This window comes from Uloborus diversus, chromosome 9 (genome assembly GCF_026930045.1).
Source record: "Uloborus diversus isolate 005 chromosome 9, Udiv.v.3.1, whole genome shotgun sequence".
NCBI classification, from domain to species: domain Eukaryota; kingdom Metazoa; phylum Arthropoda; class Arachnida; order Araneae; family Uloboridae; genus Uloborus; species Uloborus diversus.
Window position 1 is genome coordinate 33,998,017 of NC_072739.1, and position 14,146 is coordinate 34,012,162.

Here is a 14,146-nt window from a genome sequence, read left to right on the forward strand (position 1 = left end):
TTTTACTATTGTTCGTTAACTAAAACCTTGCCTATTACTAGCGATCAATTCAACTCCACAAAGACTTAGCATACTGAGATAGACATCTCCAGAAATTTCATTTAAGACAAACTTTTGCTGTATTTCCAACTTTGATGTATTCCGATCAGCACAACAAGTAAGAAAAAAAACACACAGCTGGTAAATTGCATTAAAAACTAATCATTCCTCATATTTTAAATCACTTCTCACCTTCATTTAGATGACATCGGAGCAGATCGTACGGATGCACAAAATCTCAGAGCGCTTCTGCGATAGAAATCAGACAGTACAGTACCATCTAAATGTTCTAAATGGTTAAATGTACGTAAGAAACTTTTTTCTGGTCGAGAATTCATTAACGCGCAACAGAACTTAAGTTTCGATACAAATATTAAGGACATACTGAATAACGGTGGATTCCTTCACACTAACTACGATTTATAAACCGATATAAAGTGTCTGGTCACAGCAACACGTTGATTCTGGAACTTCTGCTTGTTACCAATCTTTGTCTCCAACTGTCATGTAACGATCGTGATGTATCAAATTAACTCTGCAGAATCAAATTAACTCTGCCTGTACACAGGATGTTTGCTTTCCCATCTAATCGGTGGTCAGACTGTACCTGACGACTTTCTTGCTGTGTGTCGAGCTTTTTGCACTGATGAAGATGTTCCGTTGTAGCATTGATTATGCTGTATTTTCTTGACACTGTGGGCTTTATTTACGTTGGTTTTTTTCACTTCGAACGTATTTCAGCGCAAAGTTTATTTGATCATTTTTCATTTAACGTACAAGTAGTATCGCATATTCAAGCACAGATTGAGAATACTTTTTATGTAAGTACGAACCATTATCTAAGCATTCATCCTGCTTTCCTGACAACGATTCATATTTGCAGACATGATCATGACCTTGAATCCGAATCCCGTCGAATACCACACGCTCGTCAACACCGTCTCCATGCAGGTGTCTTTTCACCACCCCAGAGAGGTGATCAACCCCTATGAACAAGGCTTTGCGATGTATCCTGGATATAACTACTACTTCAGGATGAAAAAGGTAGTGTTATGGTTTGGGCAATTTCTATGCTCTATTTTTTTTTAATTAAAAAGCTGTGGGAGAAAGTGACTATATTTTAAATTTTTTAGAAGAGTAAGATAACACTGAGGTACCAACATTTTAAATGAAGTTTACTCATAACTAGTGGTACCCGCACGGCTTTGCCCGTAATAGAAAAATTAAAAGGTCTTTTGGTTCGCCTGTATATTTACAAATAATGTATGGTGAATTTTCTCGCCAGTTGGCTCGTACCCTGTTACGGTTCCACGTTATGATAATTTCGTATCTCGCCAATTGGCTTGTGCCCATGTTACGGTTCCATGTTATGATAATTTCGTAATTTACTCGTCCATCTTATGATAATTTTGTTCTTAAAATTGGAATAGAAAAAGAACCACATCGAATTTTCGAAAAATCGCTTCGAGGTGCACACGCCCATGCTACAAACTAACTTTGGGCCAAATTTCATGAAAATCGGCCGAACGGTCTAGGCGCTTTGCGCGTCACAGAGATCCAGACATCCAGACAGAGAGACTTTCAGCTTTATTATTAGTAAAGAAGAATATTCATATTTCGAATTTCGTATATTGACAACATGTAAGCGTCCTAACTTACACCATAAAAAAAGTTTAAAAAAATATAGTAGGTGTTACTTTATTGCGTGTTGAAAAAACATTCATGTGGGCGTTACTTTACGCCCTATTTAGTGATATACTTTTTATACTTAAAAACTGATTTCCGTTGAAACCTGGACAACCGAAATCTTTCTCTATTCAGAAACTTCTTTAAACGATAATAATAATGTAATAAATGTATTGGGATGTTTGTACGGCCAGCAATTGTTATTTCTAAAATTTAACTTGCATTATTGGTTCTTATAAAACAAAATCCTATTTTTTCTACTTAAAAACATAATTTAGTGCATCATTTTTTATTTACAATACTCTAAAAATTATATTTTTTAATCAATACAATATCCCAAAGCTATTATTAAAAGATATTTCGAAAAAAAAAGTACTGTATTGATCTAAAATTTTCTAAAGTAATGCAAAGAGAAAATTAAATTAATTTAAACAAATAATAATAAACAATGCGTACATAATATGTTACAGTAGAATATTACGAGTACTGAACTGGTACAAATATAGCATTCGAAGAACCAGAGAATGTAATGTTTTTTTCTCAAAAAAAAAAAAAAATATTTTTCATTTTTAATCAACGATGCAAGTACTCTCCTTTATCCGTCATCTTTTGCCATTTAGGACACATATTTTCAATCCTTGACAGATAAAAATCAATTAATTTTTGGGGCAAAATATCTGGAAATGGAATTTTGTATACAAGGCAAATTTTCAAACTTGTCTCATAGAAAGTGTTTTAGCGATCGTATCAAAGAGAAATCAGATGGTGCAATTTGTGGCAAGAATATTTCCACTATTATTAGCAGAAAAGGAGTGGCAACGAAACATGATAATGCAAGACCACAGTGCTTAAGGCAAACCCTTAAAAAACTATCGATTTGTTGTGGGCTGCTTCACCCACCATACTCACTTGACATTGCACCATCTGATTTGTCTTTGTTACTTCTTTGATAAACAACTTCTCCAATATCCAAATTGCCTTCTCCAGATATTTTGCTCAGAACTGACAATCTCCATCCATTTCATATCTCAATTTGTGCAGCAGACGGTAAAAGGTTGTTCATAATGAGGGCAAATGACATCGTTGATGAAAACAAAATTTTAAATACTTAGTGTAAAAAAAAAACCCTGCATTACTTTTGGTGCCTTTAAGTTCTACTCTGATAGTATAAATGCAGAAACGAGTATAAACATTTTTTGTTAATTGTTTATTTTGCTATACATTAAAGACGATTTTTTACAGATTCTCACACGTCATTTGTAAATTATGCTTTTTACTACCAAAAAAAATACTTTGGCTAGACGTAGACGACATCATTAGGGTGTCGCAAAAAAAAAAAAGAAAGGATTTCAAGTCGCACACCCTCTTATATTGTTTCCTTTTAGGTCATAACAATTGTAAAAAAAGTTTCATATAATTTGAACAACGGCACTTGGGCCTGAAAGTGTAAAACAGCTCTGTGTACTAAGACGAATCGAAAAAAATTTTTTTTTAGGAAATTTAAAACTTCATGTTGATAAAATGTCGCCCCTATAGCCCCACCTCTAATACAAAAATATTTATTCAAATTAAAAAATATCAAGGTATCCAGCAGAGGGCCTAAAATTTAATTTAAAAAAAAAACTGATTTTTTTCTCTATATTTTTTTAATGTAAGGTAAATTTTAAGAAATTAGCTCTCTTGCAATATTTAAGGCTCCCACATAGTACACAAAACATGATTTTTTTTTCAACTTTAAGTCACATTTTTCATTTAAAACACATTTTTTACCATTATTCATTTGCAAATGTTGATTTCAAAATTTGTTCGTTAATAATTTTTGCACTAAATATTTTATTTAAATGTATATGTAATTTTTTAAAAGATGAATAAAAAAATCAATTTTTTAAAGAAAATTATAAATTTTAGGCCTCCTGCTGGACATCTAAATATTTTTTAATTTGGATAAATATTTTGTGGTATTTGTGAGACTATAGGTACAATGTTTCATCAGCATAACATTTCGAACTTCCAAAAAAAAAAAAAAAAACCTTCTACCTAGTAGACTGGAATGGTTTACACTTTCAGGCGCAAGTCGGCACCGGTTGCCGTAGTTCAAATTATATAAATCAGGGCTGTCCAACTGCAAAGAGCCCACGGGCCAGAATTCCGGTCACTGATCACCTGGCGGGTTGCAGTTTGAAAAGTTGAACAATAACCTCTTAACTCTTATACAATAACAATTAACATTATTTAATTATTAATTATAAAACAATGAAACAGAAGGATTTTAAACAATTAGCTTATATTTTGATGGGAAAACTGACGCCGATTCACCTTCTTTACAAACTCAGGAATGTCAACATCGATGCGGGCGGCACAATATGTGTTGGCGGGCCGTATGCGGCCCGCGGGCCTTTAGTTGGTTAGCCCTGATATAAAGCTTTTTTAACTATTGTTTTGACCTAGAAGGAAAAATGGGAAAATATGGGAGGGTGTGCGACTTGAAAAAACGACTTTCGTTTTTTTTTTTTGGGGGGGGGGGGGGAGACACCCAAGCCATGGTGTTCAACACTTTTTCACCAATTAGAATAAGTGATAGTCTTTTAAAAAAGAAGCCATTCTGCACGTAACATAATAAATGAAATGGAAAGAGAAAAGAGACAAATAAAATAGTGTTTATAATCATTTAATTTGCACTAATTGATGTTGCTTCATCCATTCCGACTGTGTGCTAAGTTGCTCAAACATCGCTCAAACTCATTTTTTCGTTATTCTCGTGACACTAAAATAATAGCGTTCAAACTCAAAAATGGGAAGATTTGAGTGCGAAATTGACAATCTCAGATGAAAAACCAATGTTTGAGGAATCCATCAGCATGTTTAATAATTTTCTGAATCGTATGAAGAACAGGTTTTCGTTTTATCAAGTAGGGGACTATTAAGGCTGCTAGGACAGGGAAATTTGGTTGTTTTCGCTGCGTTAGAAGCCCAATGGCAGGGAAACGCGTTCTACAGAGTTCATTTTGAGGATTAACATACAGTCAGCGTTTCTTAAATTATGTTCCGCGGAACCCAGGGGTTCCATGGAGATAAATCAAGGGTTCCACGAAACTATCATTCTTTATTTTCTTTACTTTTTAGAAAATCTATCAAAAAAGGGGATTTTTTAAACTTAAACTTAACTTTTAAACTTTAAAGTTTTGTTTGTGTCTACCAAATTTTGTTTTCAAAGTTGTTTTAAAATTTTATTTCTTGTTAATTTTTGAAATAACGTTTTGACATTACAAAGTTTGATTTGAAGCGATTTTTACTTTGACTGTAAATAAAACATTTCCAGAATGTTGCTTCAAACTTATACTACTTTTGAAAAAAAAAAAAAAAAAAACAGGGGTTCCACGAAAAAATTGGTTATTTAAAAGGGTTCCATACCTTAAAAAAAATTAAGAAACGCTGAGTTAAACCGTCAATAATCCAGCCTTGATGGATTAAGCCAGGTGTTTTAAACCGAAATAGCTAATCTCTCAATACCAGGAATGAAACTTTGCTTCCACTAGAATCCTTTTTTGTTCATGGTAAATGTAAAATGAACCATCCCATTTCGTGTTTATCCGAGCAAAGCTCTTCCTTATGAGTTTTCCTATTCGCAATTAACCTATTGGTTCATTTGGAAAACTAAAAATTGAAAGCAGGGAATAAAAAGTGAATTTTTCGTATATTACTTGATTTAAATGATATCGCTCGTTTGGAAGAAGAGTGCCACAATACAGTGGCGCACACAAAAGGGGGGGGGGAGTCCAAGGGGTCTGTCCCCTCCATTAGATCTTGCTTTCCCCCCCCCCATTGATTAGGATTCTATGTATTTTGTACGTAGAATAATTTCAAACAAAGGAAAAATAATTTCACTTCGAATAGTGAAAAAATAAAATCCTCATGTTAAAAGATTTTTTTAAATAATGTGAGTTTTTCCTACAACGAATTGACTATAAGAAAAAGAATGGTGATTATAAATGAAAACACTGTAATAGCTATGATTTCAGTTTTAAAATTATAGATTAAAATTCGATTCTAAGAACTGGAATCTCTTTTTTAATTATGAGAAAAGTGAAAGCGTATTTTTTTTTTTTTTTTTGCTTTCTGGTTATTTATTTAAGTATATTTCATTAAATAATGCTAATTATTTATTGAATAGTTTTAAAATCAAGTTAAAATGTTTGACGGCGTATTGGGGTAAGATATGCCAATGAGGCTTTCGACCTTGGACTCTCCCCTTGCAAAATTCCTCTGTGCGGCACTGCCACATTACGATATTTTTAATTTTCTTTTTTTTTTCGCTTAAAGGCTTTCAAATGACGTTATCTTCTTTGGAAAATGATAACAGATTTTTTGTTCTAATATTAACCACTGGAGAGCACAGCAAACTTACTTTTCTTAGTGCAAATTGCCTGAAGAGTTCAAATTCAAACGCTTCTCCTGTAAAATTTCATTTCTCCGTATTGTGGCATTCTTCTTTTAAATGAACAATATGGTTCAAATAAGCGTCACCCAGAAGAAAAACATTCATTTTGAAAATCTAAATCACTGTAAGTAAAGTATTGTTAGAGCGAGGACACACACATGTACTATCATACGTTTCGATGTTACTTCCAATGTTATGCAAAACTAATATCGTGAAAATGTATTTCCTCTAAATCAGGGCTGTCCAACTGCAAAGAGCCCACGGGCCAGAATTCTGGTCACTGATCAACTGGCTGGTCGCATTTGAAAAAGTTGAACAAAAACCTCTTACAATAACAATTAATAGTTGAATTATTAATTATTAAACAGTGAAACAGAAGGATTATGAAACGATTTGCTTTCATTTAATGGGGAAACTGAGGCCGATCCCCTTTATTTACAAGGGCAAGAATGTCAACATCGATGTTTGTCGTTGCCAGCCGAAGAAGGTCGAACAATGAACTGTCGGAGAGGAAGCTCCTGTGACGATTCTTGATAAAGTTCATCGCCGATGAAGTACTTTCGCATAAATATGACGAAAGCAAGCTCTCAATTTCTTTTTCGAAATCATAAGGCCGTAGAGTCAGTGAGGGAGTCTTTATTTTTAACTAATTGCAGGCAGGTTCTGCTTATCTGAAATGTTTCTCTCTTGCCCTCCCTGTCTCTCCCCCCCCCCACCCCCAACGCTAGACAATATTATTTCTAGGAATTCGTTTGAACACCAGCGTGCAGGGTAGGACTGTTTGACCTTGACCTGTAAATGTCCTGTACCTTATTCTCCCAATACAATTAAAGGAGTAAAAGAATGATCAAGAGGAAATTTCGAGACCCCGGCTTGACCAAGAATGTAGTCTCGGAAGCTTCTTGATACCATAAAATGTTGAAAAAGGAAATATGCTGAATAATAAGTAGGCGGGCCGCCAGTTGGAAAGCCCTACTCTAAATAGACGCTGTCTTGTTTCACTGTTTTTTAGGCAAACCGAGTGCATATCGTGCTACTCAATAAGAAAGTGCAAAACATGACCCGGAACATTTGTTCAAATAAGCACTATTGATGCCATATTCTGTTGTATCCACCAAGAATTTTAACAATGACCTTACTTAACAATCTTACATAGTTAAAAACTGAGACCTATCTATCTATGTCCGAATTACTTCTCCCGAACGCCAAAACCCCGAACCAGATATCGATGGATTCGTAATTTTCCCGTCTTTATGTTTGGCCATTTAACATAATCCTCAGATAACAATTGACAGAGATATCAATTAAAAACTATTAATTATGATACTCAGATTTCGACATAAAATCCCTTCTTTCCGAAGAAAGATGTTGTCATTTTTTCCCCTCGAATATGAACAAATACATTCTGGCTTTTGTTTTGAGGCTTTTTCTGTAATCAGGGGATTTAAAATGTTTCCTCTTTGGTTATTTTTCCGCAATATGCCGCAAAATTTTACTGATTTTTTTTTTTTTTTGTTCAAGCCTGATTGTTGAACACACGTCGTTTGACAAAAAACTTTTATTTTCGAGGTAGACCGTACAATGCCGGGCGACACAGCTACATAACACGACCAATAACATTTGTTGAACGTTAAAAATGCCATTACTTAACAATGACCAATATCATTTGTTCAAGTAAGCATTACAGGTTCCATGTTCAGTTATATTCTTCGTGAACTTTATACTCGTATAACGATTCATTATACATGTTAGATTTTGACCTAAACTGATTCAGTGTTGCAAGAAGAAAAAAAAAATGAAATAAAGAAAGATGTAATAATGACTAAAAAACAGTCCTCTCTTTTAGGTTGTGAAGTACCTGCTGCCAGCTCCATACGAGACAAACTGTATCGATTATCTAGAAATATGGAAATCAAGGGGAGGACGAGGACCCATGAATCAAAGGGTGCGTTTCAAAATTTTTATACCTGCAGGTTCATTTATTACCGGCGATTTGTGTTCATAGTTGTGATTATTTTTAGAAACCGAATGATATCATCTGTGCTGCTATAAACTTCAGAAAACAACCTTTTAATAGTAGTACAATTATGTGACTGCGAACTAAAAATACAATATCCATTCCTTTTCTTTTTTTTTTTGAAAATCGAGATTTTGGCACCATCTTATTAAATTTCTTATTCTCTATCCAGAGGTATAAAGTGCCAAGATTTTTATATCCAAAAAGGTTCATTTATAAGCTCATAAAGATAAATCCAGTAAGGTAAGTGCGCCAAATAAGGCCAACTTACGGTTTAGGGCCTAAAATCTCGTTTATGATTCAATTGACTCCAATTTTTGTACACTAATCAAGTGATTCATAAAAAATAAGGAAAAAAATCATTCCATGTGAAAATTTATGCTTAAATTATGTTTGCCAGCAGTTTAACATCAAATTGTGAATTGGCCTTTTTGGAACAGAGGTTCCGAATAAGGCACACTCTGAAAAGGGTCCAAAAAGGGCTATCATAACTATTAAAAAAAAAAAAATCTTTATTGACAATATGAAAACATAAATAAATTCCATTTGATGAACTTAAAAACATTATCGAAAATTCCATACTTATGTACTTTAATGGAAAGAAGAAAGATCAATCATCACATTCGGCACACTGATTAGCCATGATTTTCTGCGTTTTTTTTAAAATCAATTGTGAGCGCAGTTCGTGCACATATGTGCAGCATATGTGGATGTTTTCTAGGGACATCAAATCACAGGAAAAAATGACGGTGCACAGTGACATTTTTCCTTTTGGTCAGCATCAGAGCAATCAACCACTTTATTTATATTAATAAACTACAGTGCACCTCGAAGAAACAAAATTTACTGTCAAATGAGATCAAACAATTTTTACAAGACTACACTTTGGTTACTATACTTTTGTCAGTTGATTAAAAAACGAGCTGATGTGTGCATCACATTACTTCCTTTTACACCAATTTAACGGTAATTCCCCATCATTTCAAATAAATGTGATTCAATAGTTAACTCTCTAAATATCACCAACAGTGGCCAAATTGAAACCAGATTTAAAAAAAATTAAAAATAAAAAAACAATCGCCAAGTTTGTCGCCAAATTGGCGACAAAACTTTGCAGCCAAAAGACTGCCGATATATATCGCCAGTGTTTTGGTTGTGATATATATCGTCAAGTATCCGCCAAATTATACCACTACTTGAGATTTGCATCGAAATTAACAATGATTTCCCCCCAAAGAGGTGCAAAAGACCCCTTTAGAAACACCCGAATGCAACCAAAAGAGGAGGTGCACAACTAAACCCCACTAGGAGTCTACATACCACATTTCAACTTTCTAGGACATACCGTTCTTGAGTTATGCGACATGTATACGCACATACATATACGTACATACAGACGTCACGAGAAAACTCGTTGTAATTAACTCGGGAAACGTCGAAATGGATATTTCGGGTGTCTATATGTTCTTAGGCATATATCCACGTGTGGTCGTGTCAAAAAAAAAAGCTCAACATTCATTCGGGGGTGAGCAAAATGGAAATTAAGGTCAATTTTTGAGTGAAATTTTTTTTGCTAATACTTCCTTTTTTGTAAAAGGAAGTAAAAAATTGCTTGATGAAAACGCTTTATCATCAGTAAAGAATTCAGATGAAGATAAAATCCTGATTTTGCAAATTTTTGCTATCCTGCATGTAGAAATGGGGGTTTGGCAAAATTGTTCTACATGGCCTTATTCGGCATACCCAACTAAATACAAAAAGGAATCGAAAATCAGAATCACAAAAAGGGAAGCTTTAAACTCATGTCCTGTCCAACTTTGTCTTTGAGGCATAGCGCCCTTTACCTCCCAGGCACAGAGTTTCACAATATACAACAATAGTCAAATATACAACAGTGGCGCATTTATCATACGCAAATGTTGCAAAAGCGAGAAGCAAACGGAACTTAGTGGATGATTTAAAGTTTTGAGTAAAATGTTCAGATTGTTCAGTTAAAGTTCAGATTCTAGCTTTCATTGATTTTTTTTTCTACATCATGCTGCATAGCAGCCCCTACCAGGGTTATTAGTACTATTACTATCTCTTGATCCAAGACAGAGGAGAGGTTCATCTATCATTTGACCTGGTTATCGCTAAAAGTTTAAATTTGACACTTACCTACATCCCTTTGCTTATTACTGCCTCATATGAGAACAAGTTTCAAAAAAATATTGAAATTTTACGATCACTATAATTGGAGTAGAAATATTCGCAATATATACTAGTAATGCAATATCGTATTACAATTATAAAATAAAATCTTATATAAGGTAAATGCACTAGTAGTGGCAACTGCTTCAGTAGCGGCCACTTTAAAGGTTTATATTTAAAAAATAAGGATTCTAGGGGTTCCAGTGGATTCAAACTTGCAGGAGGTAGACCTCAGGCTATAGTGTAGTGGGCAGTTCAAGGAGGAATAGGTAGAGCATCACGGAAAATTGTTATCAACTATTTAATACGGTCGCCTGGATTGTCGATGTTTTTTCATCTGTCTTCTAACGCTTCTCCGTAACGAGGTATATAAACATTGTGTTGTATTATGAATAGAACAATGCTCAAAAATGATATTTTTAGAGCTGTAACCATGTTATGAAATGTGGAAGATCATGTTTGGAACGTTTTCAACTCGAAATAGTTGCTTTTTTGACTGACAGTTTACCTGGCCACTACTGGTACCAAAAAAGTTGGGAAATTCAAAAGTGGCCACCGAATGGTCACTACTGAATCAGGAAGGTTTTTCATAAATCAACTCAATTTTCCTTTTAATCGGTTGTAATCTCTTTACATAAAAACCTGCCTCATTTCTGACATGATATTATTGTGTGATCTAGTAGTGGCCACCCGGTGGCCACTTCTAAACAGCAATATGGCCACTACTGACTCATGTACATTATATAATGGCCACTGATGGATCAAATTTGAGGTTTGAAAAAAATTGAACAAATTGACATTCTGACATTTTTAAAAAATGGGACGATTAAGGAAGAGAAGGGCTATAACATGCTCATTGAGTTTCAAATATGATAATTGATAGTGTAGGCCCACAGTTTAAAAAAGCCACAAAAATATGCTTCACTGTGGCGACTGCTAGTGCGTTTACCTCTTCTATGGACAGGCCCGGATTACTCAACATGCCATCCCCTAGGCCCAAACGTCTTGGCCTAGAGGCGGATATCACGGGGGGGGGGGGGGGGGGGAAACAGGAATTTCGCGCGCTAGTACAAAAAGAAGAGAAACATTCTACTAGAACCGAGAGAGAGATTGCAACCTGCTTGCTGAGCAGGTAAAAAAATGAAGGGGGAAGGGTATAATGCTTGATCAAAGTTATCCCTTTTCTAAGCAAAGCAGATAATTTTTAATTTCTAAGATCTAAGCAATCATTTCTTGAAAACACAGATTTTTTTTATGGTAAAACACTTATTAGAAATAAGTCACACACAGTAAAATTAGAAAAAGCATGATATATAAAATTTTCAGTTATTACACTTGTTTATGGAACAATTTTTCTCTTTGGTAGACTAAATCATGTCAGTAAGTATGTGTTTCGCAATTTATAATCTATTGATTCATATTTATTTATGACTGCAAATAGTCATGGACACCCAAAATGCAAATTTTTGGGAAAGGGGAAATTATCAGTTTACCGGATAAAACTTCAAAGCTTACCGAATAAAAAATAGGAGCATGGTACCACTAGTAGTTTTCTAAGTTATCTGTGACTAGCAATAATTTAGTAGTTACTAAAATTATGTTTGCAATAAATAGCATAAATAATCAGAAAAATAAAATAAAATATGAAAGTACTTAAAAAATAATTTACCAGACAATACCAGATATTTACCGCCAAAGTTTTATAATTGGTTACAAATGTTGTGAAATTTCGGAATTTGTGAAATATGTCACATTTATGGACTTTTTAAAAATTTTACCTTCGAAAATTCTAAAATTTCTGTATTTTATCGATGTACAAAACGTCTGTAATTAATTCTTGAGACCAATTTTATTTTCTAAAATCTTCATTAACTTAAGACATAGCTGAGAATTAATGATAATTTTTATGAGTCTCTTGAATCAACACGGATGACTTAAAATTTTTGCATCCAATGCGATCGACAAAATTGGAAGTCTAAAAGTCATCAACTACACAATAAGACATATAAGGGGGGCTAAAAATAATGCTGAATACATAATTATAAATGTCCAAAAAGTAAAACCACAAGGAAAAGAAAAATGAGCGAGTATTAAAGCAGCGGATGCAATCGGATTCAGAAATGTGTGAAAAATTGGGATTAACACGTGGAGCGTAAAAAATGGCCAAGATGCGTAAGTTTAAGCTAATGTGTAGAATTCGATAAATAGGCATGTTCTTGAACTCAAAATCCATGACCAATTGTCAATTTCCGTGATTTTTGAGCACTTTTTGCCAAAAATCATGACTTTTTATGATTATTTTTGATCAAAGCCGAAATCCATGACTTTCTAGGTGCATGGACACCCTGTCTTCAGTAGTATTGAAAACTTATGCTACCAAATTCCTATATCCATTGATATACCTTGGTAAGTTGTAGGAAATAAATTGTCCTAGAATTACAGTGAAACCTGTGTAAGTTGACCACCCCTGCGGTGCACTACTTTAGTGGTCAACTTAAGCAGGTGGTCAACTTATAGCGGTTGATTTATATAAGGGCTAATTCCATGCCTAAAAAAAGCAGTCAACTTAAATAGGTGGTCAACTTACAAGGGTGGTCAACTTCACAGGTTTTACCGCATATTGAATTGTGCACTTACTATATTCCTCTGAACTAGTGGTACCCGCACGGCCTTGCCCGTAGTAGAAAAATTAAAAGGTTTTTTGGTTCGCCTATGTATTTACAAATAATGTATGGTGACTTTCTCACCAATTGGCTTGCCCATGTTACGGTTCCACGTTATGATAACTTGGTAATTTGCTCGTCCATCTCATAATTTTGCTCGGGAAAATGTTCTTAAAATTGGAATAGAAAACGAACAAAATCGAATTTTCGAAAAATCGCTTTGGGGAGCACACCCCCATGCTACGAACTAACTTTGTGCCAAATTTCATGAAAATCGGCCGAACGGTCTAGGCGCTATGCGCGTCACAGACATCTAGACAGAGATCCAGATATACAGACAGACTTTCAGCTTTTTTATTAGTAAAAATGATTTCGTAGTGATAATAATTATTCAGTTCATACTTACCACAGTTCATATGTAGAATACTTATATAAGTACATTCATTTTCTTTTACTTTATTTTTTACATTAGCGTGCAAAAAATACAAATACAAATTTTCTACTAAAAACTTTTTATTTTATTCTAAGTACGTATGTACTTTGAAGAAATTAAAATGTGATTAATATGTTTTAATACATTGGTACTTAATGTAACTATCATATTGAATCAATTTTATCCATCAGTTACTTGAATTTAAAGTCAGTAATGTGAATTCTAAGGAAAGGATGTCAGATGGCCACTACTGAAAATCTCAGATTTTGGAGTGGCCACTAATGGATCAAATTTGAAGTTTCGGAAAAAATGGATAAAAAATTGAAAAAATTTAAATTCTGGCATTTTTAGAAAATGGGACGATTCAGGAATAGTTGGGCTATAATATGTTTATTGAGCTAAAAAATTGGAATTAATATTGTAGACCCACAGTTTAAAAAAGACATAAAATATGCTTAACTGTGGCCACTACTAGTGCGTTACCTTACAGGGTGTCCTGATAGACTGAATGTTTTCAAAAATTTATAACAGGAAAACGATGAATGATAAAAAATAATTCCCCTGCAGAAAATTCATATGGCGGGTTGTAAATTTTTTCTTCCCAGAGTTGCAAATTTAGTTCAAAAATTTTCCAACAGATGGCGCTGCAGATAGTAAGCCTTTCAATCAAAGAAAGATTT

The 14,146-nt window shown here is 34.1% G+C and overlaps 1 protein-coding gene across 1 annotated transcript in view; it reads left to right on the forward strand.

Annotated features, from left to right (window-relative positions):
- The window catches only part of LOC129230149 (degenerin deg-1-like), a 33,093-nt gene that overhangs the window by 13,049 nt on the left and 5,898 nt on the right, over nucleotides 1-14,146 (forward strand). Inside the window, exons 3-4 of the mRNA XM_054864551.1 lie at nucleotides 923-1,083; nucleotides 8,010-8,108. Of these exons, the coding sequence (XP_054720526.1) occupies nucleotides 923-1,083; nucleotides 8,010-8,108 (260 nt within the window). The remainder of the gene's footprint in view (nucleotides 1-922; nucleotides 1,084-8,009; nucleotides 8,109-14,146) is intronic.